The sequence below is a fragment of the Halyomorpha halys genome, unplaced genomic scaffold, assembly GCF_000696795.3.
Source record: "Halyomorpha halys isolate HHAL.00 unplaced genomic scaffold, Hhal_1.1 Scaffold918.1, whole genome shotgun sequence".
Lineage (NCBI taxonomy): Eukaryota > Metazoa > Arthropoda > Insecta > Hemiptera > Pentatomidae > Halyomorpha > Halyomorpha halys.
The window spans coordinates 51,298-77,176 of record NW_027107889.1 but is presented as its reverse complement, the minus strand read 5'-3'; the positions used below and the strand labels follow the sequence as shown (position 1 = coordinate 77,176).

At 28.8% G+C, this 25,879-nt stretch overlaps 1 protein-coding gene across 4 annotated transcripts in view; it reads right to left on the bottom strand.

The window, feature by feature from the left end:
- The window catches only part of exd (extradenticle), a 570,859-nt gene extending 545,845 nt beyond the window's left edge, over positions 1-25,014 (bottom strand). For 2 of the 4 annotated variants that reach the window (XM_067046259.1, XM_067046258.1), the window contains exons 1-2: positions 24,187-25,010; positions 23,681-23,754 (exon numbers count right to left, since the gene is read on the bottom strand). In XM_067046259.1, coding sequence (XP_066902360.1) covers positions 23,681-23,754; positions 24,187-24,386 — 274 coding nt within the window. In that variant the 5' untranslated portion in view covers positions 24,387-25,010. Of the gene's footprint in view, positions 1-23,680; positions 23,755-24,186 lie in introns of all 4 variants that reach the window. The other 2 variants (XM_067046257.1, XM_067046256.1) reach the window with 2 other exon arrangements.
- Between the last annotated feature and the right edge of the window lie 865 nt (positions 25,015-25,879).

Sequence of the window (25,879 nt, the reverse complement as noted above, 5' to 3'; positions counted from 1 at the left end):
TAAATAGAAAAGTAAATTCTGGTGCGTCCCAGGAAGGGTACATTTAGCCTTAAGATTCATTCCAATTACATCTTTCGGCATAGTTTGCAAACTAATTCAAGCCTGTACAAGTATTATTAACATCGTTATAAAATATATGTAATTCATTCGAAATCAAACCCAAGTATATTTTTGGGCATTTATGCAAATTATGTAGATCTCTTACTTTGTGATCATGCTAAACTGTTAGCATGAATTTTGAGCGAAAGAAGCACTGTGCTAAACTATTACTAATTGCTTCTTTATTTAAAACAAAAATAATAAATAAATAACATTTAAATAAAAATAAGTATGATGCAGACACGGCAAATTATGAATGACAGTGAATGAAACTCTAGAAGTAAACCCCTCACGACCTTGTCTGAGAGTTTTATTCCATTGACGAGATTAGCACAGGCTTTACTATACCCTAATTCCCAGCTAGTTTCTTGACTATAGCACATCGTGTTTAACATACTTAGCACAGGTTGTGCGAGTATAACTATGTTAAAAATATCGTATCTACAAACTTAACAAGACAAAGAATATACAGTACCAAAAGTATAATCTCGCTTTCAAAAAATGTCTAAATTAAATGAAATGTAAAAATAATAACAAATATTTTTCAACGTATTTGGATGATCGCTTTTTCATTTCAATTTTTTTTCTCGAAATCGTATGAAATCACTTGTTTTTATTTTTCAACAATTCCTTTCTATTGGTATTATTCATATAATATTTATATAATAACAATAACCGTTATTTGAGTCATAAAGAATGAAAGAGAACAATAACAAAATGAAGAAAAAAAATTCTATCTATATATTTTGTTATGTAACAAAGTACTAAGAATAAATTTAATATCTTGCTTGGAAAAAAAATTGTATGAAATTCGTCGGTGTTCTGAAAAAGGGTGTTTTTTAAATTTTTCATAATAGTATGAGATCCTTACAGTTATGTTTAAATTTGATTTCAATTTATACAAGTATAACTTATGTAAAAATCAACCGAACTATATATGTTTATTACAATAAGATTTATTTTACAATTTGTAAGCTATGTAAATGAAATAATGATAAAGAATAATAACTTATTATTTTATTTAACAATAAAATCTGTAGTTATTGCCAATCACGGAAATGTAATGATTTCATATTTGTTTAAAAATCTAGATTCAAAGCTCTCTACTGTTCTTACCAAAAGTAACAAATTTTAGCATAGATCGTTTTTATTTTTGGTGTCTACTAACTAAAACACTGTGTGCATCAGTACATAGTTATTGCAAAATTGAAAACCATATTTGTGAAGAATTAATTTTAATAATAAATAAGATGATTGAGTAAGTAATTACGAGTGGTAAAGGAAGTTAAAATGAGTTGGGAACAAGATTGGGTTCAACTTCAGCACGAACGGTTCATTTTTCATACAAAGATTGTACAACTCAACAACCATGTTCTGTGGTTATTTAGAAAAATATGGGGATGGAAATAATCGATAGATTATAGAGACGAGGGAAATTCCCGGGCCGTTTCATTTTCATTCCTTTGGTGAGGGCCCCCCCCCCCCATAGGATCCACCCTCCCAGCTGTGCTTCCCGAGGGAACGAGGGATTTCGGAAGCCACCCAGGGGGATTGGGAGCCGGACCGGTTGGCAACATAGGACGCCTCTCCGGGCCGAAAATAACTTCCACAAGCTCAGGACTTAACTAACTTTCTCAAACTCTGCCGGTGACTTCGCCGGCTCGATCCGGGATGCTTCAGTAATTATAGCCCGACCGTCCTGAGATACGAGCGGAGTTGGGTATAGGCAGCCCCGGGGGTGAGGTACTGGGGGGTGGTTTGTGACATCAGAAAAGTGATGAAACTTCTAGAATGGAAATGAGGCAACGAGTGGCCTATTTATCAGCTAAATCGATTGAACCGACTTGAATTTGTCTAAATTATGGAAAGAAAGAAAAAACGCACCAGAAGGAGAACAATCGCGTAGCTAGTCACTCCTATAAAGCTATGAGCGACTATGTACAACATATTAACTATATTATAGCCTAACAATAATATATGATCTATAATTGCTCCAGGTATATAGCAAAACGTGTGTCAGGTTATCTATGTAGGTGTATGTATAGTGGTTATTTATGAATTAATTGATTATTTTATTTTTATTTATAACAAAAATTTATTATACGTTCTTTACTGATACATTTTATATTGTAGATATTTAACTGTAACTAGGTTATTTTTCTTTTGTGGAGATTGTGGTTAGGTATGTTTTCTTTTAATTTATTTTTTATTATTTATTATTTTATTTGATTATAATTATTATTTATTGTTTATTTTATTTTATTATTAATGACGATTTGGAAATATATTAAATAATTTTTTGGAAACGTATCATGTCATCCTGCATTTATTTGAAGTATTCTTAGTTGAACGTGGTATATTACCTTGGAATTGTCTAATTTAATAGTATATTAAAAGAAATAAGTGTCAGAGTAAGAAGTTAAATGTTGCCACTACAAGGATAACATATATATAAGTGGCATGGGTAGACGGCATTGTTTAGATCTAGTTCTAACTGTTTAATAGGTTTTAAAAATAATCTGAAGGAGATTCTTGGACGGTAAAGAGGGGAGGAAAATGGCCTGAAAGCCGTTGTCCCGCCAGCCAAAAGGAGGCCCATTCATAAGGTAGATGGCGTGTGGGATGAAGGGAAGAGCAGATAGTAATGTGCAATAAAATAATAGCCAAAGGGGACGGAATAAGGTCCTTTAGATAAATATACAATAAGGTACTAGTTAGGAGGCTGATGTATAGCACCTTAGCTCCTAATATCTGTTATCCCAAAGTGTAATTGAAGCAATTTGTCCCTTCTAGTTCAGTTTGGATTCCCGCCATCTCCACTTCTTCTAGATCCTTGTCTCCTTTTCTGTCTTTATCGCCATTATTGTCTTCTAGTTAGCATCTTTGTCCATTATCTTATGTTCATCTATAATTATCGGCCTCTTAGTTCCAACTGTTCGTTTAAGTAACGATTTTTATTACGGTATAGAAGACAGTTCTACAAGGTAATGGAATCTGTTGTTTATAATTCGTGGGTGATTCCCAAACAGGGACTTTTCGAATCCAAAATTTCAACAAACTCCACCTCCTTCCGAAAAAGATCTGTAAATCTTATAAGATTAGAGCTTCCCTAAAACCACTATCAAGAAAAACTTGAACGCTAAATGAAGTAATTGAATTTTAATTATTGGTAAAATGAATTTATAAAATCATTAAACATTAAATTACTGCCCAATTATTAAAGATCTCATTTAATATGGTTAACTCTAATTACTCAGAAAAATACAAACAAAATAACAAGAAAACAAAAAGTAAAGGAAACTATTTATATACCAAAAATATAGTCAATTATAAAACCGAAACAAAAAATACAAACATAAATTATGCAGAGATAATAAATACATTAAAATTATAATAGTCTCTAATTTACATTAATCATAAATAAAAACAAGGAAAGTAACATAAGAAGGCAATACCATAATTAAATTAGCGACATTAGTCCAAAGTAATGGTGGAAATAAAAAATAAAAAATGAGTATTTAATATTGATATTGGAATATGTAACTACTATTAAGGTTAACATGAAAATAGCTATTTTGTATTTAAAAAAAAAAATAAAGAAAGTATATTTTATAGGATGGTGAAATTTCGGATGGAACGACCTAAAGATGGAAGGATAGTCCAGAAAGGTCGATGTAGGGAGAACCAAAACAAGGATTTTAAACTCAAATTAAACAAAATGATTAACCTTTCAACATGCATAAAAATAAATAATAACTGTAACAAGCCACGACATTGGTTATTCAAAATATACGATATTTATTCAACGTATATGTTATTTTTTTCTTTCTGGCCGACTTATGAGAAGGATAGAAGTGAAAGTGGCAATTAGGACTTCAAGGCAGTCAAAAACATTTTGAATTTTTTAATTTAAAAAAAAAATGATCTTTTTCAACATATTTTTAAGTATACTACTTAAGACGTCTAGTAAGATGATAAAAGATTAATTAAAATAATTTTTGCAAGCCTTCAGTTAAGACTTACATAACTAAATTAGGATGTATCAGCACATGTAAATATGTTCTGAGACAGCCATAGCTGTTAGAGGAGTGTTATTTTCAATTGGGACTTGCAAAGTTCCTTTAACAAATAATAATTTTAGCAATAAATGTGATACTAAAACTAACTAATAGCTGCCACAATTCGTAATCCTAACACCTACGCCTCAGTACCACCAAAATAATATTCCTCCTATCTAAAGACTCAAAATTAATTACTAACCTTTCAGAGATTCTTAAAAAAAAAAAAAAAAATTTCGGCGAGTAAATACTAAACTACAAGAGTTAAATGAATCTATAATTTATTATAGGACTAAAAAATATGAACGTTTATTATCTGTAATCACGGAATAAGAAGATTGAATCTTCTAAGAACCATAATGCCCGTTCAATTACACCTTGCGAATCCTACTAATTAACCCGCGAGATACGAGTCTGGGTCGTAAAACAGAAGTAAAAATAAAATCCTAGATTTGCTGCAGCTTAACAACAGAAAATAACACTAAAAGGAAAAAGAAAAACCCTCAGAAATGGTAATAAAAAACATATAAAATTAGATTGTAAACTAACCAGTCAACAAATGCCAAATTTTATACCCTGGCGAAATTTATTCCAAAGCTTTTTCATGGATTGAGGCAGATGAGATTTATATGCTGACCTTTTATTTCCTTTTTATGGCGACCAAATCATCCCAGATCTTACCCCGACATAGAAATAAATATCAAAGAGGCGACGTGAAAGAAGAAGCAAATTCATACTAGAATTAACGAGTAACCACGGTACATTATACATATCGATATTATGCTCATAAAATCAAATATAAGTTAACATAAACTTATCACTTATATTCCAGACAACTTCCGCATAATACCACAAATAAGTAAGTCCGTTCGCATAATGTCATAAATATTTTTCTTATGAGGACTAGTTCTTATAAAAGGAAATGTGTTGAAACACAAAAAGTAAATAAAATATCTTTATATTTTATATATACCAATAAACACTCAACATTATACACAATCCATTTCACTACAAATCGAATTTTTAATATATTAATCATTAACATTAGAAAAATTCTGACAAATACTAAATACCTCTTTAACTTTCATTCAAATTAATTTTATTTTTCAGACACAATTTATGGAATAAAAAAAAACAAAAACCTAAGACAGCAACAATGGAATTCTGAATACAAAGTTTAAAATTTTATTAGTAGATATTTTATAAATTTGACATTTTATAAATTATATGAATATTTTATCTTAAATTGCTAAAGCAATATTTATTGAATAAGCTCAGTTTTTTCGAGAAAAAAATAATCTTTTTTTGCCATAATTAACCTCTTAATATATATATATATATATGTTTTCAAGTAATTTTAAAAAATGTTTTTTAATTTTTAAAATGTTTTAAAAAACACTTTTAGTTTTTGCATGTATTATTCATGCATACTCATTTAAAAATTACAAAACAAAACCTTCAAAAATAATTTTTTAAAATAAATTCAGAAAAAGAAATTAAAATATCACAGCTATACTAACTCCCTAATTTACCATACATTTCTTTAAATCAGAGCCGGGCAAAAATAAGTACTGAATAAAACTATATCTTAATTTTTATGGATAAAATGTTTATTAATAAATTTTTATGGTTAAAAATTGTATCAGTTTATAATTTAATAACAGTTTTATTTATTACTAATTTTTGTCCAGCTCCGCCTGAAATATTACCAGTAATTCCATTACTATCCCACATTTTTTTTTTTTATTTAAAGTGAACATTTTATAATTTATATTCCGTTTTTTTTTCTTTACTTGTCATTAGAATTTACAATACTATCAAAGCTTAATTAAAAGTGCCTAACAATCACATTTTGATTTACATATGAAAAAAAGGATTGGGAACAATTTATATCTTCACCATTAATTTGTCTACACTTTTTACTCTTCCAGTCTCCTTCCTTATTGATAAATTATAAAACTTAAAATAACTCTTAAAATTTATAATTTACGGTTTCATTTTATCGAATTACGTTCAGAAATTTAATAGAAGGAGAAATGGCAAAAAATCTGGAATAAGTGGAACGAAACTGAATTAGATACAATATATACTAAAAAACAACAACAATATATAAATGTAATTCTATTTATTCCAAAATATTCAAAAATTATTATTAAAATATGCCAGATGCAGTTATCCCCTTAAAGAAGATTTCAATCGGGCACTAGGAATCCTAAAATGCCTGAAGGTGTAATGGAAGGAGCCGGTATTAAGGAGTGCCTTCCCCAAGGCAATATTATTAATTCAATATTATTCAACCGACTCGTTTATTATTCATTACTTCATTAAGAGCGGGCCAATAGAGGACCCTTCCGATTCATCTCTTCAAATACTCTCGAGATATTTCGCCAACCTTCCTTCTCTCACTCTCTCTCTCCCTCCGCGTCTTAACCGATCCCATACATCAAGCCCTCTCTGACAGCTCGGAGATGATTCGAGAGCCCATTTTAAAATTCATTGCCCTTAGTACGGATCCAACAAAGGGAATAAATAGGACCGAATCACCGATTAGGGCCGGAGAGCTCCGGGGTTTTAGCAACCAAATTATTCATGGATTTCGCGAACCGTCGTTAATATTCTGGCCGATAGTGTTACGAGATCCGCTTCAAACGGATTTTCTCATTGTGGCGGGGCTTGTCTTGAGATAACAAAAAAAAAAAAAAAAGGCGAAACGACTTTACGACATAACTCAAAGGCGGCATTAAAACATAACGAACTGAGTTGAACAAAGCAGGCTGGAACTACTTTTATAGGAACGTCCACGAGAAAAAAAAAACACATTAAAATAACTTATTTTTTCCAGATAAGGATTTTAAATATATCTACCTCAGGAATCTGAAACTATTCATAATATTTAATACTGAAATGTCATTGAGGAGTAATTTATCAAAAAAAGTTAATATATCAACTTCTCAAAAGGTTTTTTTTTTAATTATTAAAATTCTACATCGAAAACTGATATAGTTTATTTGAAAATTTATTTCTTCCCTTTTAGACAAACAGGTATGATTAAGAAAAACACATACAACATATAAACCTTTATTAAATTTATTAAAAAAAAACTTTACAAATACATTTATCAAACTATATACCAATAGTAGCGTGACCAAATTCTAAAACGCATCAAGAAATATTTTTAAAATTATTTTATTGTACTAATTATAGATTATATTGGTATAAAAACAAACTATTTCACCACTAATATTTTTATGAATTACTAATTAAAAAAATAAAATAAAATAATACAGATAAATTAATTAGTTTAAAAAACAATAAAATTTTGATAAAATTATTTCCACGTTAGAGTTGCGTTTGAATACGCATAAATTAAATCTAGGTAAACTCGTACATATTAAATTAATGAAAATATTGTACATCCTGTTTGTAAAATTGGTACATATTCGCTTAATCAGTTAGTTAAGTTCCTTTCATAATGACGATATGAATGCAGGAATCCAGAATAGATTTAATGGAATTAGTATAAAGTTCATTGAAATTTATATGTTTAAAGATAAATTTAAAAAACAACATTTCAAGAAGGGTTATTTAATGCATTAAGAGCATAAAAATACGAATTAAGGACACAAAAATAAAAATAGAAAACAAAAAAGTTTAAAATATATATATTTTTAATAAAGCTATAGACTATTGTCGTGATATATTTATTCGACTGGAGTATTCGAAATCATAGAAAAAAACATAATTCGAAATCCTACAACCATTTATTTTATTTTCAGTGCACCTTTTTTTCGCTATGCTTAATCATAGCATAATTAAAAATTATAATATAAAAACTACAACAGAAGAGGAAAACAAGTTTTCAATTATGAATATTGGGGATAACATTTATTTTGGATCGATTCAAAGACCTGTACATGTAAAGGTGGCCCCAGACCTTAGCCAAACAATGGCAAATTCGCACATGCTCAAGTGTGTGAATGGTTTATTTGGATTATCGGGAACAAGATGGCATGAATATGATTTTTGGGGAGCTTGTGCTGTATCCACAAGTTTGTTTTCGAATTTGCGCTCTCAGTGTTTTAATTAATTGGAGTATTTTCCTGAATTTTCGAATTAAAAAATTAAAACCTTTTTAAGATTGTATATTTAAAAACTCCAGCGATTAGGTGTAAATACATTGTTTCAGATCTTGTTAATTAACGTCAGCAGTTCAATTTTTAAATAACATAACACAAATATGTATTTATGAAGCCATTAAATGTCTAGGTAATTAAATAAAAATATTTCTGATAAAAGTTTAATATCTCCTTATATGTATTTTTATCGTATACAACCATATTGTTGATATTTGGGTTTCTTTTTATTTCGCCTATATTTATTTTTATTTTTTTTATAATGAAAATAGAGTAAATCGAATGTAGTAGCCAGCAAAATTCAAAAGAACAAAAACAAGCGAATGGGTGTTGCTACCTTTGTTTAACCAAACATTTGTACAGTCTTAGATTTGCGGTGAGTGGCAAAATAATATTTAGAGGACAAAGCAATCTAACTATGACTATTTTAAAGAAAATTACTATTTGTTTCAATAACCACGCTAAAATATAATGCAAGGGAATAAGAACATATTTTATATATTACAGCCCGGTTTATTTTGACGACTGATAAAAAAATAAATAAATAAATAAAAAAATTAGTATGCACAACTAAAATAAGCTGGTAAGCACCAGAAAAAAAAAATCTCTGGAAAAAATTAAATAAATTTAGAACATAAGGTTATAACGAAATCTTACCGGAAAACTTATCAAGCCAGAGTTGACAACTGAACGACTCATACGCCGTTTTAACCTAATCATAAAGAAAATTCAAAAAATAATAAAGATAACCTATTTACTACGACTAGATAATAAGTATGAGAAGATTCGAGGAAATCGTAGTACCATAAAATTTTAATAGAGGGATTAAAGAGATACCATTTTAAAGCTTGTTAGTCGAGTGCAATATAAATAAGATTTGTTTAATAATGCCAACGAGCAATTCCTACGCTGTTTTATCTCTCCAATGGATAAAGGCCACTTCAACTGTGATTTAGAAGCAATTTTCAAACGACCTGACAATTTTACGTGTGTGCCTTCAATAGGGGCTTATAATTACTAGAGTTTTGTTGCTAGAGCTGGAATTCGATTGTAATGAACAATTTGTAGTACGGATATAAAATTATACTGACGGATTAATTATTGGTAAGTCTGTTCTATAAATGGCTTTTGGTGCTCTTCAAAATTTACTTCCAACATATAAAATTATAAATAATGTTTTTTCTCAATTTTAAAAATAATTTAAATATGACACGTAAACATATATTTTAACTTTATATCGCTGTCTCATTTTATGTGGTTTTTTTTAGTACGATCACTAATGAATGATTGATCAATATTTTTATTACCTGTAATTGAGATAACTTTTGCCTAAAAGAATATAAAATCATATCTACCCGACAATAAAATTCCCAACAAACGCGGTATCAAGATGCATGTGCGTTCTTTTGACCATTGTCGGCTATTACATTCGATGTACATTATATAAATGAACAGAATAAAGGTAGGAGAAAAAAAAAGAAACATAAATATCACCGGAGAAGGTAGTAATAATATTCAATGGAACTAATGGAAACTAATTAACCTATAAATTCAACCTTTGTTATTGAATTTTAATCAGAAATTTATTAATTTTATTACTTATAAAATGTCGTCATAAATGTATCTTAGTTAACAAATAAATTGCTAAAATCCAAAATATCGGGAAATTCTTCAAATCATTAAAACTAGAAGATCCCAAATACTTATTTTGCCAGTAATAAAATAATACTAACTGACGACATACGTGTGGAAGCAGCACAAGTGCCCTTAGGAGCAATTTGTGCTTCAAAAACGACACTCAACGTGTTGGCCACAAATACAGGCCAACTTGTCCCAGCCAATACAAATAACTCATTCACACGCTTGCACATTGGCGAAGTTATCATGGTTTGGCGCCATTTTAAGATCTAGGCTATAATGAGAATCAAATTCCAAAATATCCTTAATAAATATGAGACTGAAATTATCTATTTTTCCTCCCATTTATTAATAATTATAATAGTCGCAAGAATACAAGTAAAAGTGAAAAAAAATATAAAAAATTAATTCTAACATAAAAAAACCTAATATCATAGTTAAGGTATTTAACCAATATGTTCACATAAGTCTTGGTTTATAGATAATATAATCTATACACAGCAGAAGCAACGCTTAGCACACATGTATTCGAAAAATAACCACCAATCAACAATTTATGATGTAGTTTAATTAATTACTCATGAAATTATAAGCTGATTTACCTCAAGTAAAATTCGCAAAATTAAAAAATCATATTATGATTCATATGGCATCGGACTCACTCATAAATACAGTCATTGATCAGGAGGAAATAAAATTTAAAGAAAAAATATGTTTTGTTTTTTTCAAATTCGTTCAACAGAATCTTAAAGAAACAAGAGTGGAACCATTTGAGGAATGCTCAAGATTTAGTATTTATTTCTATAGGCGGTGAGAAGACAGTAAAAATAACAAATGAATTATATCAACAGAGAGAGATGACGGAAAAGAATGATGGTCGCTAGAGAGCAACGGAGCTAGCAGTAAATCAAGGGGAAAAGAGAGGCGGCTCTACCGAGAGCCGGTAGGTCATCTCTCGACTGACCTGACCCGCCGTTCACCGACTCTTAGCTTCAAGAACTTGGATTAAAAAAAAAACCTCATCCAGCTTACTTAGGTACAAATTAAAATTTTCTAGTACTACTATGAAAATTGAAAAAAAAAAATTTGATTGAAAATAAATTTTAAACTTTTTTTTTCTCTTTACTGTTAGTAATTTGTTGAAGTGAATGAGATTTCTCCAATACTCCTACACCTAATGGACATCGGTAATTGAAAGACCCTGGACATATGTCGCCCTAGAGGATTAGCAGAATTAATGGTCAGCGGGGGAAAGACTCCACCAAGCGGACCTCCATTCATCCAACAGTTCTTGTTCTTGGCGTCCCCGCCTGACTGCTAAGTGATGGTTCTCTCGCCGAATTTGGAAGAAATCGACCCGACTGCTCTAAAGAGGATGGTATTTATCAGGAACTGACAACGAATCGGGGAACAGAGTTATGGGTTGGACATTTAGGGGCAATGACTTCCCTAATCCACGAATAAATATAAACGGCGTAGATAAATAATTTTATTTCGAAGGTAATTCACACAGGTTTACAAATACTTGGTTAAACCAAGATTCTCCAGTCTTGTAAAGTCGGGTATATCTAAGACTAAACTTATACAAAAGAATTGTAGTCCTTTTTTTTTTTTTTTTTTGGTTATAGTAACCGATATTCCGATATTATCGAAGGAAAACATCGATATTCCGATATTTTTTTTTTTTTTTTTGGTTATAGTTCTGCTTGTATTTTCCGTGTCCTTAACAATTTAAATACTTTGTTCTATCATCGTTAAGGATAATTCCACATTCCTGAAAGATGGATTGTAGAGACCTAGACCAAGTTACAATACAATTTAAAAAATATTAAAAGAAATCCTGTTCAAACATAATAACTAGCAAGCAATAATCTTCACATATTTGCCAAATAATAACCCAATTAAGAACATCTGTTAATTTATCCATATATAATATACAACAAATAAATAGACTGTTAAACCGATAAATCATAGTAGGTTATGCCATAGCTACATAACGAAAATATTTTGTCTTATTTTAATATAAAATGGTTATTAAGTTAACTATTAATACCAAAAATGCTATATAAATAAAACAACGACAAATAAATGAATCTTTAAGTTGAAAAAAAATTACTAAAATCAAACATCAACAAAATCCAGAAAGTAACGTGCTTCTAATATCCCTCTCTGCAATATTATTTTATCTTTGCTTTACAAAGGTACATTAGAAATAAAACGGTTAACTAAAATTTACACTTTATTCTTAACCTATTATTCAAGGGTACATTGTTATAGAGCCACTAATGAAAACACTGATTATACGGAGTTCGAGTCATTCTGTCAGTTATAAGGCTCAAATAATTACTTTTCACAAATTAAGACTCACATTGCCTAGAACAAGGAACAGATAAAGCTAGGAAAGAACAAAGTGATTTATGTTATTCATAAATCCTTACGTAAATTCTTCTTCAATATCGAACCTTTTCTAGAATATACAAAAATTATATAATATTTTTAATAAAATTATTTAACTAGGAAAGTAAAAAAAATCGTAAAAAATACAATTGGAATTTATAATAATAACGTATAACACTCAACTAAATGTTAATTCTAACGAACATTTATCATTTATTTAAGTTTTTAAAATCATTTTATTCTAATATCCATAATTTTTATAAACAAAAATTGAACCTACATATGCAATAAGAAAATAACGTTTGTGCTTTGTGACATTGTGAGTTAAAAAATAAATATGATTTTTTAAAAATTTTAGAACATAGATCTAGGCACGAAAATCAATAATAAACATACTAAAACTGATTCAGTTGATTAAAAGTCTCATGTAATTTTTCTACAAAGAAAAAGGCTATCATGACCAATCACAAGGCAAAGATGATGAGTATATAAAAAAAAAATAAAAAATACAATAATCACAACTTTAAATAGATTTAAGCTAAGAAAGAAAGAAAAAATAAATTGATTCAACAAACATTTTTTTCAAGTATAAGTAGATTTGAAAATAATTTCTTATTTATTCAATTATAATTTCCAAGACATTTCATATTAATGAAAAAAAGTTCAAATGAATATTGTTAAGTAAGACATTTAATATGATATGAGATATTTCATATGATATGTTATTACCAGAGAATATAAAAAAAAAATCTGATAAATAGTGAAATGATTTGATCTGTAAGACTACACAAGAGTAAGAAAGAGAGACAGGGAGATGTTACAAAGAACTCTCTTGGACACACTCTCTCACAAAGACAGATCCAACATGTATATTAGGGCCAAAGAGCTTTCGACAGGGCCACTGTCATCTCTACACAGGATAAATATTGTTGGCAATTCGTCCCTCTGCCTTTCTTCAAAGTTATCGCTCTTTCTACTTCGTCTATGTCCTCCCTTCTAATATATATTACCACACCTCATCATATTTATAATTGTAGATTTTATTCAAAGGGACGTTGAAAATGTATTTATAGTAGATTATTAATTGATAAAGTTGACACAGCAAATATTAATTTTTTAAATATTAACACTCAAGGTTCTTTTTTAAAATAATTTCAATTCAATACAAACAACTAACTGTGAATGAGAAAAACACTTTATTGAAAAAGGTGCGCTTACTAACTAAACAATTATTTTTCAAACTTATAATACAAGACAAGTATAATTAATTACCCCACCCCAGAATATATGTGTGAGATATAATTTATTTGTATTTAATGCTTTTAATTATTGTCTTCTTTTTTTTATTTATAACCATTCATTTTTTTATTTATTATTTTCTTGTGGAGAGTAAAGAAAAAACGATTTAAAAAAAAAATACAAAAATCTAACACGATTTTTCCAAAATTTTTTATACATTAAAATTGTAATGGAAACTGATTTCTACAGATAAAATGACGCTTTGAGTAAGTTGAATAAGAATTTTAAACAAACTAATCTGTCCTCTCAGTTCAGTTACTTAGTTTTCAAAAATGGTTGAAGATATTTAAAGAAATATAATATTATATATACACACACACACACACACACACACATATATATATATATATATATATATATATATATATATATGTGTATTATTTCAGGCACATTACATAAAATTAATGAAATTTTATTTTATATAAGAAAAAAATGAGCTAGATGTTGTTTGGACTTTGAAATTTTTTTTTGTCTAGATTGAGTTATAAATTATGAACTACCAATGTTTGAAAATATGTTCGTTCGGTAGATTCAAAGTGTTTTCAGCTACATAAATTCTAATAAGTAAATTGGATTTAAAAAAAAAGGTAACAATGATTAAAAAAATTAGGATAGAATTAAAAATAAAATGAACAATTTTTTAATATAATTTTAAAATATACATGTAATATACAAAATAAAAGTCATTTATAGGTCTTATAATACAATGAAAATTAAAAAAAAAAAAAAAATGTTTTCTCAGTACTGTCGTGGTATTATAAGTTTTAAATTAAAACTTTCATCATATTCAACCCACATAAAGTATAGAATAGTAAAGAAGAAAAAAAAAAGACATTAATTTAGTTTTTCTATAAGTGAATAAAAAAATATGTAAATTTAGTGTATACTCACACTAACTACGGGTTAAGAGGCATATTCTAATAGGTAAATTGAATTTGTAAAAAAAAGTAATGAATGTTTAAAAAAATTCAGGAGTGAATCAAAACTAAAATTTACACTTTTTTTCATATAATTTTAAAATAATAACTTATAATTTACACGTAATATACAAAATAAAAGCCATTTCTGGGTATCATGGGATAATACAACGAAAATTAAAAAAAAGTTTTCTTTGTACAGTCGTGGTATTACAAATTTTAAATTAGAAAATCAACGCTAAGAAAGTATAAATTAATAAAAAAGAAAAAAAAATTAACATTTTTCCATCAATAACTCCCATAATCTATGGCTATAATTTTTAATAACTATATACTTCAACATATAAAAAATATATTTATATTTATAAATATATACACACACACATATATAACACAAAAGCTCCAATGGCAACGGTAACCGAAGGGAAGCACTACAGAGAGGGGCCGAAGGAAAAAGGTTTCCCACGGTACAAACCCAAATAGCACGTTGATTAGGTTGTCAATCGGTTGGAAATGGAATCAATCTTCCTTTTTAGACAATTACAATGTTAGCCCAACCAACAACCCCTCCATAAAACAATAAATCCTTTATGAATGACTGATACATCACTCAGAGCACCTTGCCGTCAATCCCCCGTTCTATCAATTACACACCCTTCTTAACGAATTAGTCTACTCTTTTTCTACATTTCATGTCGTATTTTTAATCTCTTAAAACGTTCCGTGAAAAAAAAGAAGAAGAAAGAAGTAATTTTAGACAATAACAAAAAAATATATAGGATACTTTTATAAGAATCATCGATAGAGTAACTTTAACTGAAATATCTGACAGATATTTTCAACGCAATGATTAAACGCTGCGCGAATGTTTTACGGTAGATTTTTTAAAAAAATTTCTTTCTAAAATATAGTTTTTTCCTAAAAATATCAAGATCAGTACATAACTTTCTTACTACTGGAAGTAAATCAAATATTTTTTAAACTTTACGGCTTAAGCTGCGTAAATAAATAAATAAATAAATGATTCCTAAGCTTAATAAAATTACTTATTAGTTGATTCAATATTACTTTATTTATTATTGGGTCAAGAGGTTTATTTACCAATTAAATTTATTTACAAAAGAGTTTTAAAAATATGTTATCATAGTTCTCTTTCTCTAATGAAAAATTACATAGTTCTCATAAACCATTCATTGAAATTAACAACAGAATGATTGGCTGATATTATGACATTTCCAATGAATTTTAAACTCTTAATTACTTATTTTTTTTTCTTTTGCACTTCGAATTCAGAAGAACATAATTTAAAAAAAATAACGAGAACGTTAAATAGGTACCAAAAATATACTTTTTTAAAACAAAGCCGAATAAATTGATTCCTTAAATAGTACATGTTTTTTGTTTTCCGAAAAAAACTATGATTATAAAATAATGTCCACAGAAAAATTAATAAATAACAAACTAAATGAAGCAAGTCTGGTCTGATCCTCAAATAAGGTGGCACTAATCCCTAAAGTAAAAAACAGGACTATAAAAATAAATTAAAGAGGTTATTTTAAATGATATTATCATTCATTTGAAGTAAATAATAATGAGAACAATCTTCCAACTTGGAAAAATCAAATGAGAAATATAGATACAATGGAGGCCATGATAAAGGAGAGATGAATACAATACAAGCTATGGTGACAGGGAGCAAAAATCGATATGACAGAGTGGCAGGATACCCCACCATTTCCACTGACATATACACATCATTTCATTGGACCCATCCCTCTTCAGTCAACTTCACGAAAAGAATGAGTACGTTTACATACCAACATAGAAAAAATGGAAATGAAACGATTCGTATAACAAAGCTAAGAATAAAATCCTTATTTATTTACAAATGGTTAACCTCATTATACAGTAAACCCTTCTTCAATAAAACGTTAACTCCAATGATCAATTATTATTTAATCATTTTATTTATTTTTTCTTTCACGGAACGGCGTTTCAAGTCGACGCTAATATCACTACTTTTCTCTTCTCATTTTTATTTTGTTATAATTATTTTTTTAAAAAAGGCCAATTTAATGCACACATACCATAAGGTGTCAACCAAGATTTTTATAACATCGTGTTTTCTAAGCTATGTCAATAAGTCCCATTTCATGACAAAAACCCAAGTCACATCATTCCTCTATATATCTCTATAAGATGGTTGATAATGCCTGGGAATTTTTTTGTTGAGAAATGAAAAATTTCTTTATATATTATGTATAAATCAAAACAAATAAAAAAACGTTAGTGAGGAATCATTTTAAATGTAGGTTCAATTAACACAGCTCAATAACATAAAGAACAGTCTATAATCTTCATTATCAAAATTTAATCTAATATTTTTTTCAGAATTTTTATAACAGTCGGTTTAATTTTTAATTTAAAAGTCTCCAATGAATGTTAATCGCATTTCGTTAAGTTTTTTTTAAAATAGCTTATTGTCTCCTAACAATTTAAAAAAAATCAGAAAATTTTGTTTCAATAATATATATTTTTAATTGTATCCAATTACAATATTAAATTTCGAATGAACTTCACTAACTAACTTAATAACAAGTTCTGTTTACATACAAACATAGAAACACTCGCATTTTAGTAAAATAATAAAGATATATCCCAATCATTTTCTAGAATATACACAATAAAATATATAATAATCTTGAATAAACATTCCTTGGTTTTAAAGTTTAAATAAATCCTCAAAAATACAATAAAAATAAAATTAAGATTTCATTTATAAATTTTATACAGGATTACATATATCCTGAATCAAATAAATGCCAAACTATTTCATTTTATTATGCATAAAACTTCCAAAAACACCAATTAATCCAGATCATTTATATAATAAGGGTCTCATGATCAACAGTAAAAATTGTACTCTTAGTTTTACAGAATATTTGTAATAGTTCAGTTAAATAAAAAATTTATCAACGAAATTTCACAGAATTTCCTTCAATATTTGGGGGAAGAGAAAATTTCAAGGATTTTTTTTCCTAAAATTTTACTTGGAAAAACAAAAAAGGTTTTTCAAGAGTATATTGATTTTATAATTTATATTTTCAATTTTACGCAATTAACTTTTATATATATTTCGCATAGCTTCGAATGTTTCATACGATAAATCAAATGTCAAAAAATATTACAGATGAGAGAATTATGAAACTATTTGTGAATACAAAGGATTTAAAAAAATTGTAATAATAAATTATAACTTCCAATTATTTAAAATTACTTATTGATAATGTAAGAACATAATTGAATTACAAAGCAGTTTTCTTCCGATAAAATAGATTTTATTTTTAAATATAAGAGAGAAAAATTATAAATTATTACACAGTTTGTATAAATATTAAATATCCACATTAGGTAATTATAAATAAACAGGAACAGCATTTGAGCCAATCACCGTTCAACTTATTTGTCAAAATTGTCATTCCGAAGATAAGCGACACACGATAAATCACTCAAGGATATTTGCCAGCCTTAGGAGGGAAAAAATGGCAAAAGAGAAAAAAAATTATCTCTCAAACACTTCATAAGTAATAAACGCATTTTGGCGCTTAATCTTTTGCTAACAAAGCTTGCAAAAGAGGTTTCAAAGGAGGCCTTTTAAAAATTGAAAGGGATTTATAAATACACCGCGGGATAGGAATCAGATCTCAACGCGGCCAGGGATAACTCAAACCCTTTGAACGGATCAGAAATAACTTCTAACATTTAGAAGTGTTTCCCACAACTCAGGCGCGGTTAAAACAATCACACGTGAAAAATCACACAAAGAAAATGAAAATATTTTTAAATAATACGGCAGGAAAAATAAAGAATACAGAGGAAAAAACACCGACAAAAGCAAATTAAAAAAGAAAAGAAAAACAAAGGCAGGAATAAAACTGTGCCGAAGAGTGTACTCAATTAAAAAAAGCAACTAATAATAAAAATAATGTTCTTACACAGTTCATAAAATACCATAGATACTATAGGCGCGGGATTCAACTGATATTTAAATACATGCATTTTTATAAATAAAATTTTTAAAAATTTGAAAAATCTGACTAAAAAATTAATTTGATTCCTGGGAATTACAATCGATGCAAAAAATCATAGAATGTTTGGTATTCAACATGTTTCTGGAGAAGAAAACGACCAAAACGGAGAGGGGCGAAGGAATGGAGTTTTAGATCACACAAACTATTTCTTTTTTGAAATACTAAGACCGAGATGGCTATTATTTTCTATTTGTAATCGACAAAAAGAATCTTTCTTTTGTTTTCTTTTCTTTTTTGTTCATTTCTTATATGAAAATATTTTGAAAGGGCAAAGAGTGGTTCAAAAACATTAACTATTTCAAAAAATAACAAATCAAAAGGAGAACGTTTGTATTTGAACTAGAATAAACGGTCATATTCCACTAGTCCTACAAAGATTAAAAAAAAAATGTTTAATTCTTGTAAAACTAAAACAGATACAACAAAATTTTATAGTGAAAATACAATTAATAAATATAATAGGTTATTTGCGGTATGACAGCGGGAAACATCAACATGGATCAATATTGATGATATCTAACATTATTAAATAAAATCAAGATCAAAGATATGTAATTTTATATTATAAATTGAAATTTAAATTAATATATAATTCACTAAATAATAACTTAGTATCGGTACTAAAATATAAATAAAATACTCAATCTTGCCTTGCAGAATTTAAAAAAAACTGTAACCGAAGTTATTCGCTACATAAAATATAAAAAATTTATTTATTATTTTTTTCAAAATTATAACAATACATTTAAAATTAATTATATTAAAATAATTACTGCTACGAATATAATTTTTAAAAATTACTAACATTATATTGCAACGTTCATAACGGTTTTAGAATAATAAACATTTTTCGATACGGTATCTTAGACAATTTTCTGTTGAAAAAACATGATAAGACAGTAACAAAAGCGTATATATAAATAAAATCATTAACAATTATATTTAAAATACCGAAAGAGAATGAATGTCTTGTATCAAAATAAAAAAATATTTACGGAGACTGTACAAAGAGCAAATTTAATTCATGGAATTGAACATTCAGAGTTATTTATTTTGAGTAATTATAAAATAAAATTTAATATATCACAATAAAATTTATCATTATGCGATTATCGGTATTAAAATAATTCAGGGTTCACGGTAGACTGCTTAGCAGAGGACGAATATTAATTTATTTTATTATTTTCTTATAAGATGAACTTTAGTTAAACTGAGCACATTAAACTTAAACAATTATATTTTATTTTTCAAGTTTATAATATAATTGAAAATAAAAAAATTAAACTAATACTATTCAAACTACTTAATAGTTAAGATTAAAAAAAAAATGTATAGTATAGTTCATGATAATCTATCGGTATGAATGTAAAATAATGTTCAAGGAGGTCTAACAGTTTGTAAACAAAACATTTTTCAAACTACGGCGGCTTGGGGGATGCGTAACTATACAAATGCCTTATAAATCACAAGGGTCCTCCCCAATGCCAAAATGATCAATATTTTATTTCCAACAGGCCACCTGTTAAACAAATCGTTCCGAATTCCACTTTTTTTTATTAAGATGGGGCTCTGTGTAGTAGTAAAACGAATGATTGCGATGGAAACGATAAAAGCAATAAAATATCCCCTAAAGGAGAGCAGACGGAAAGCGTGCAAGCTATGACATGGTCTAACAAAAATCCCATTTAAGGGAAACGAAACGAATGCAATCAATTCCTTGCCGCATAAATAATCTTACTGCCGGCGAAATGGCTTTATCAACTACTAAGGTACGGTACGTCACAGTAGATAAAATGCCGCGAATTGGACCCAACTAAACAATAGCAAAATTACTTTCGGCTTTTTCGATGAAAAAAATAATAATAATGCTAAGTAGCAGAAAAACGTTTTCTAGGCCAAGCGCTAAACACAATAGTACAATACGCGTTATTAAATATGATTAAGGCTGTTCCCTCGCAGAACCTTGTAGGAAATTAATTCAATACCGCTTAAAAGATAATCTTAAGATTATTTTCCAATTACAACTGAATTTTAGCAGAAATCATACGTGAGAACTATTTATAGAATTACAATGAAGCCCCCCGCCTCGGTACAAAAATCGACGGTTAATCAGGAGTGAATAAAGGCAAAAAGTTCTATTATTATTTTTATTCATATATTAGGTAATAATTTAAATGAAATTAAATTTATCAAGATAATTTAATGCTATAGTTGTATTAATCAATTTAAATACAAAAAAGTAATATTTTCTCAGCAATTCATTTTTACTGACAATTAAGAGGGGTTCAAAAGAATTTTCATGAATTAAAATAACACTAGATTCTAAAACTTTTATATTTATATTAAAAAAAAAGAAGAAAAAAACGGCATCGTTATTTTGTAACAAAACATCAAATAACTTAAAAGGAAAAAAAAAACAGTCATTTCCGATTATTTTAAGCACTGAACAAATCAAAAGGACATCCAATTCCGCCGAGGGATAGGCTGTTCAGTACATTTAAAAGACATAAAACCGGGCTTATCATTGGGTAATGGACAGCGCATCTGCGGAACCGCATAAAAGTTTTTATCGGGTATAAAAGTCCAATAAAATGGGAGGAAAAAAAAAAAAACAGTTACGGTCACCAATTCCAGGAAAATGGTACAGCAATATCTTGAATACAATTATTCCACAACATATTTTTTTATAACTTATAATACAATTTATCGTTTCTAAAATTAATATTAATTTTATTAAACAAACAGATTTATGGGATGTATTCATTAATATGAATTTTAATAGTCAAAAGATGTGGATTGAATTGCAATATCGGGTTTCGCCTTGAATTTAATTTAAATTTTTTATCTTGGCCAAGAAAAGAAATAAGACCCGTCCGGTTATATTGTATATCGCTTATTTTAACACGAAGGATAAACGCTTCAAGGAGAAACGGCTCTTTAAGGAAAAACAATTACGGGATAAATTAAACAGAAAATTAAAACTTTATGCATTCACGCTTCTTTAAAAGGCGGTAAAAGAGAAGATTAAAAAATAAATTAACTGAAAATGTATTTATATATTAAAAAAAAAAAAAAAAAAGAGAAAGAAAACACGGGTTATTCGCAAAACGGAATAATCTCATTCCAACTGCAATATAAGAAACGTAATATTTGCCATCATAAACTTTAATGGCTCGGAGACACTGATTTATAACTCCATAAAAACTGGGAAGAAAAAAAAAGGAAAAGAAAAACTATTTTATTTGATTTTACTTCATTCCCGTTCATGAAGAGCAAAACATATATAATTATTTTACTTTTTTTTATTAATTACGAATTAATTAATAAAAAAAAGGAAATACTCCGACACTAAAGAAAAATTTTAAAACAAGGGACTGAGCCACTATAAAGACCCAGAGGACATGTCAAATGATGGAGCCTCAACAACTAACGAGAAACAGGCGGGAAGGTGTCATGTTTCATAGAGCCAAAAGGCGACACCATTCCGAATTAGTGTCAATCAAAAGTTCAACTTACAAACCAGTTACATTTTCCCTCTCACTCAAAATACCTTTAAATGTTTTCTCGACCAATAATAATAAATGAAAGACAATAAAATATGACTTCAAGCAACTACCGCTCAACGGACTGAATTCTAACATCTAAAACATCCCCCTTAAATAAAACTAAGTAGAAAGAATAATTTATTTATTATACTTTTCAAAATAACAATATTATAGTTTTAGTTAAAAATCAACAATTCATCACAAAAAAAAAACTATCGGAATAACTCAATTAATACAAGGATGATCCTACTTTGAAACTTTTTTATTTGTAATAATTAAAACAATTTTTAATTTTAAAATATAGGAATTGATTCAGTTGATATATACAGTTTGACTAACTTTAGAATGCACATCACATTATAAGAAAAAAAACTAAACTTAAAAAACATTTTATGCAAGAATAAAATTATCAATTATAAAACTGAGTTAACTGATCAAAATCAACATTATAACATTATTTCCGAAATTAAATCCAACAGAAACATTTATATAATTTTTACATTTAAGAAAACAGTGGAATAAATAAATTGTAAGGAAAAAATTCTTTTAACCGATGGCAAAAACACCTTAGTTGCGAATAAAACCACTGCACCTCATACTCATCAGTCAAATGGAATTATTCATGATCTCAGAAAATGCAAATGGACTGTTCTTGGTCAGGAAAATAAATAAAATGAAATGAATATGGCTAATGGAAAAGCATAATGGGAATAATGTCTAATGCCTTGACAAATATCTTTATAACAATATAAATATTCAGAGAAAAAGAAACATCCGACTAAATAAAATAGATTTCAACCTCAATCAGATCTATTAGAATAATAAGAAAACTCCCCTGACTGACTGGCTCCGGACATTCATTGCTAATAAAAAAAAAAATTTAATACAAATTCAAGAACCTTAAAAATGGAAATATTGTTAAAAGATTTTATTTGTCCTTTACTCATTTAGGAATCTCATCACAGAGTTCAGGCAAAATATACAACCTTCATAGATCATATCTGAGTTCTTTTTAACGGAGAAAGCAACTGCATGAGGGGGCGTCGAAATGAATAAGTGCCTATGTCTGCATAATTGCCAGCAATACAGGCTATAAAACAAAACAGGTGTGATTTAATTATGCTAAGATGAATCACTTTAATATACTTCACTCAGAGATCCACACACATTGTAGGAGTTTGAAGATATACGGTTTTTTTTGTTGTTTTCTGTTTACGGTATGAGAACAAACACTTCTTATCAAACTTTTATTAATATGGTGCATTGAATTCATTAAAATAATTATTTATGAAATTTTTGGTTAGTTATGGATGTTTTTATAGAATTACGGAGGGGTGGAACTTGATTTATATTTTTAAAACACTGTTGTTGCCTAATGTAGTAGTGTTTTTAAAAGATTTCTTGACCAACTAGAATTTTTGAAATGTTTAAATTCACAGAGAATGTTTTTATAAAAACAAATCAATAGAAATAAAGAAATAATAACTGAAAATATGTACTCACCAGTCTTCTCTTTGATTTCACATAGTACGCTGAATAAAGATGGCTTCATTCGATGACAGTTGAGTGTGTGTTTTCTGGAAGAAAACCACCGAGTTATTCTTCACATTTAAAGAAGGAAATACAATTGAAAAGGAGAAAAGATTGACAAATGAGGAGATGAGAGGAAGGTTATATCAGTAGGGAGCCAAGTGTAACCTCTTAAAATTCTGTTTCAAGCTTTGATTGTTGTAGTTGAGCTTATAAAATAATAGTTAATAAACAGTAAATCATCAAAATTTCAAAAACAAAGCAGCATGTCTATTGTTTACACTGATGACAATCTAATTATCACTGACTTCTGAAGGTTTCTGGCATTTAAAACTTTATCATCAAAAACGAGGCAACTCAATCAATGAATATGGAAGATTTTAATATCAATTTAGAGCTTAAAACATGTATATTAACAATTAAGAGGAAGGCTTTAGGTTGTCAAAGGGTTAGGTTATGTTTATACACTGTTTGTTTACCTTGCTTGCGCCTCGTCTAGACTCTGGTCTGTAATATTCATAATTTGTTGAAGTATATCCCCTATGTCCTGCTTCCTTGTTTCTTGATCTGGGGTGGCTGGTGCCCCGTGATTCGGGTCCACGGGCTGCATACCATATCCTTGAGGCAACATTCCAACTTGGCCGGGAACAGGATGCATCATGCGATTCTGATCGTCCATGCTGCACACCACTAACACGCACTAAACCGCTTTTCCATTGACAGCACCCGAGGACACGGCGCGATGTCACTAAACAAAACGTACCCGCGGATATGCCCCTTCTCACTGTGCCTGTTCACAATAAAACCTTCACAGCCATTAGGGGAAGTGAGCTTACTAAAAGCGGCCAATCGGAGAGCAACCTATGCGCCTGGCTTCTGACCGCTGCCTGGGTAATAACTCGAGCGCCACCTACACTCCAAATACGAACCGCTCAATTCGAGTTTTAAATACAAAAAACTCTGTAAGTAAGCTACTCTACTATTATCGGTCAGTCGAATTGCTATATCAATTTTCGAGTGTCATCCGGTAGTAATGACTGTCGGAGAGTAGCGCCTAAAATTCACTGTTATCCGACAATGGCTTCTCTGATACTGAAAGAAATCACGCTTGTATAAGCCACGCCTACCGAGCCGATTCAAAGAAGGCATAACGTGTTGAGGGCACATAGAGGCTGGGACATAGCCGGCACTATTGATATACGACTTGGAGCACTGCCGGATAATGACTGGCTGCTAAACATAGAAGAAAAATAGCTTTAGAAAACTAAAACAGATGATTTACGAGCTGGCAACAAAGATGGCTGCCTCACACGGGAGTGCGCGCAGAGCAAAGATGGCCGCTAAAACTTGAAGTCGAGCGCTATCTCTTGTCAGAAAAAACAACTAATTTTTATTTTTTAAATCTTTTAAAAGTTTTAAAAAAAATATAACTTATGCAGAAAATTTAGTTTTAAACAATATAATTTAATTTATATTAAAGAAATAATACCCCATATTGACTAAATCAATTCCCTTCACCTTAATCGCCCCTGATTTCAGAATGATACAATATATTTCGCACAATTTTTGTTTTTGACTAAATTTAAAGAAGGAAACAACTTTAATTAGTACTTTGAAGTTGTATTAAATATTTTTGAGACTAATATGGCAGTGATTCATAAAAAAGTAATAACTACTGCTTCTACTACTGAATCCATCCATGTTTAAGAAATGTACATTGTTTCTGACATGATACTGATCTGAATGTCTAAAAGCTACTATTTAAAAATAAATTTCATGTTTTGAATTACTACTAAATATATTTGAAGCCAAAGTAAGTATTTTCAAGCTGATCAGGCTTGTTTATAGTGCAGAACTTGAATGTCACATCTAATTTAGATACTGATTGAACTAATATTAAGTCTTATAAAGTATTATCCATCAATTTAATTACTGATTATCCATTATATTGTAATAAAGTTTTCATATTTACCATTTATCCATATTACACAGCGCATTTCTCTTCCAGACAAGATTCTTTACCATTCCACAGTTGTAATATGTACAACAGCACATATTTTCTTACATGATACTGCTCTTTGTGTTTCATTTCCAATGAATAGTCACATGTGAAATTAATTTAAATCTATAATTCACCTATAAAATAAAACCCAACATGTTTGATATTTATAG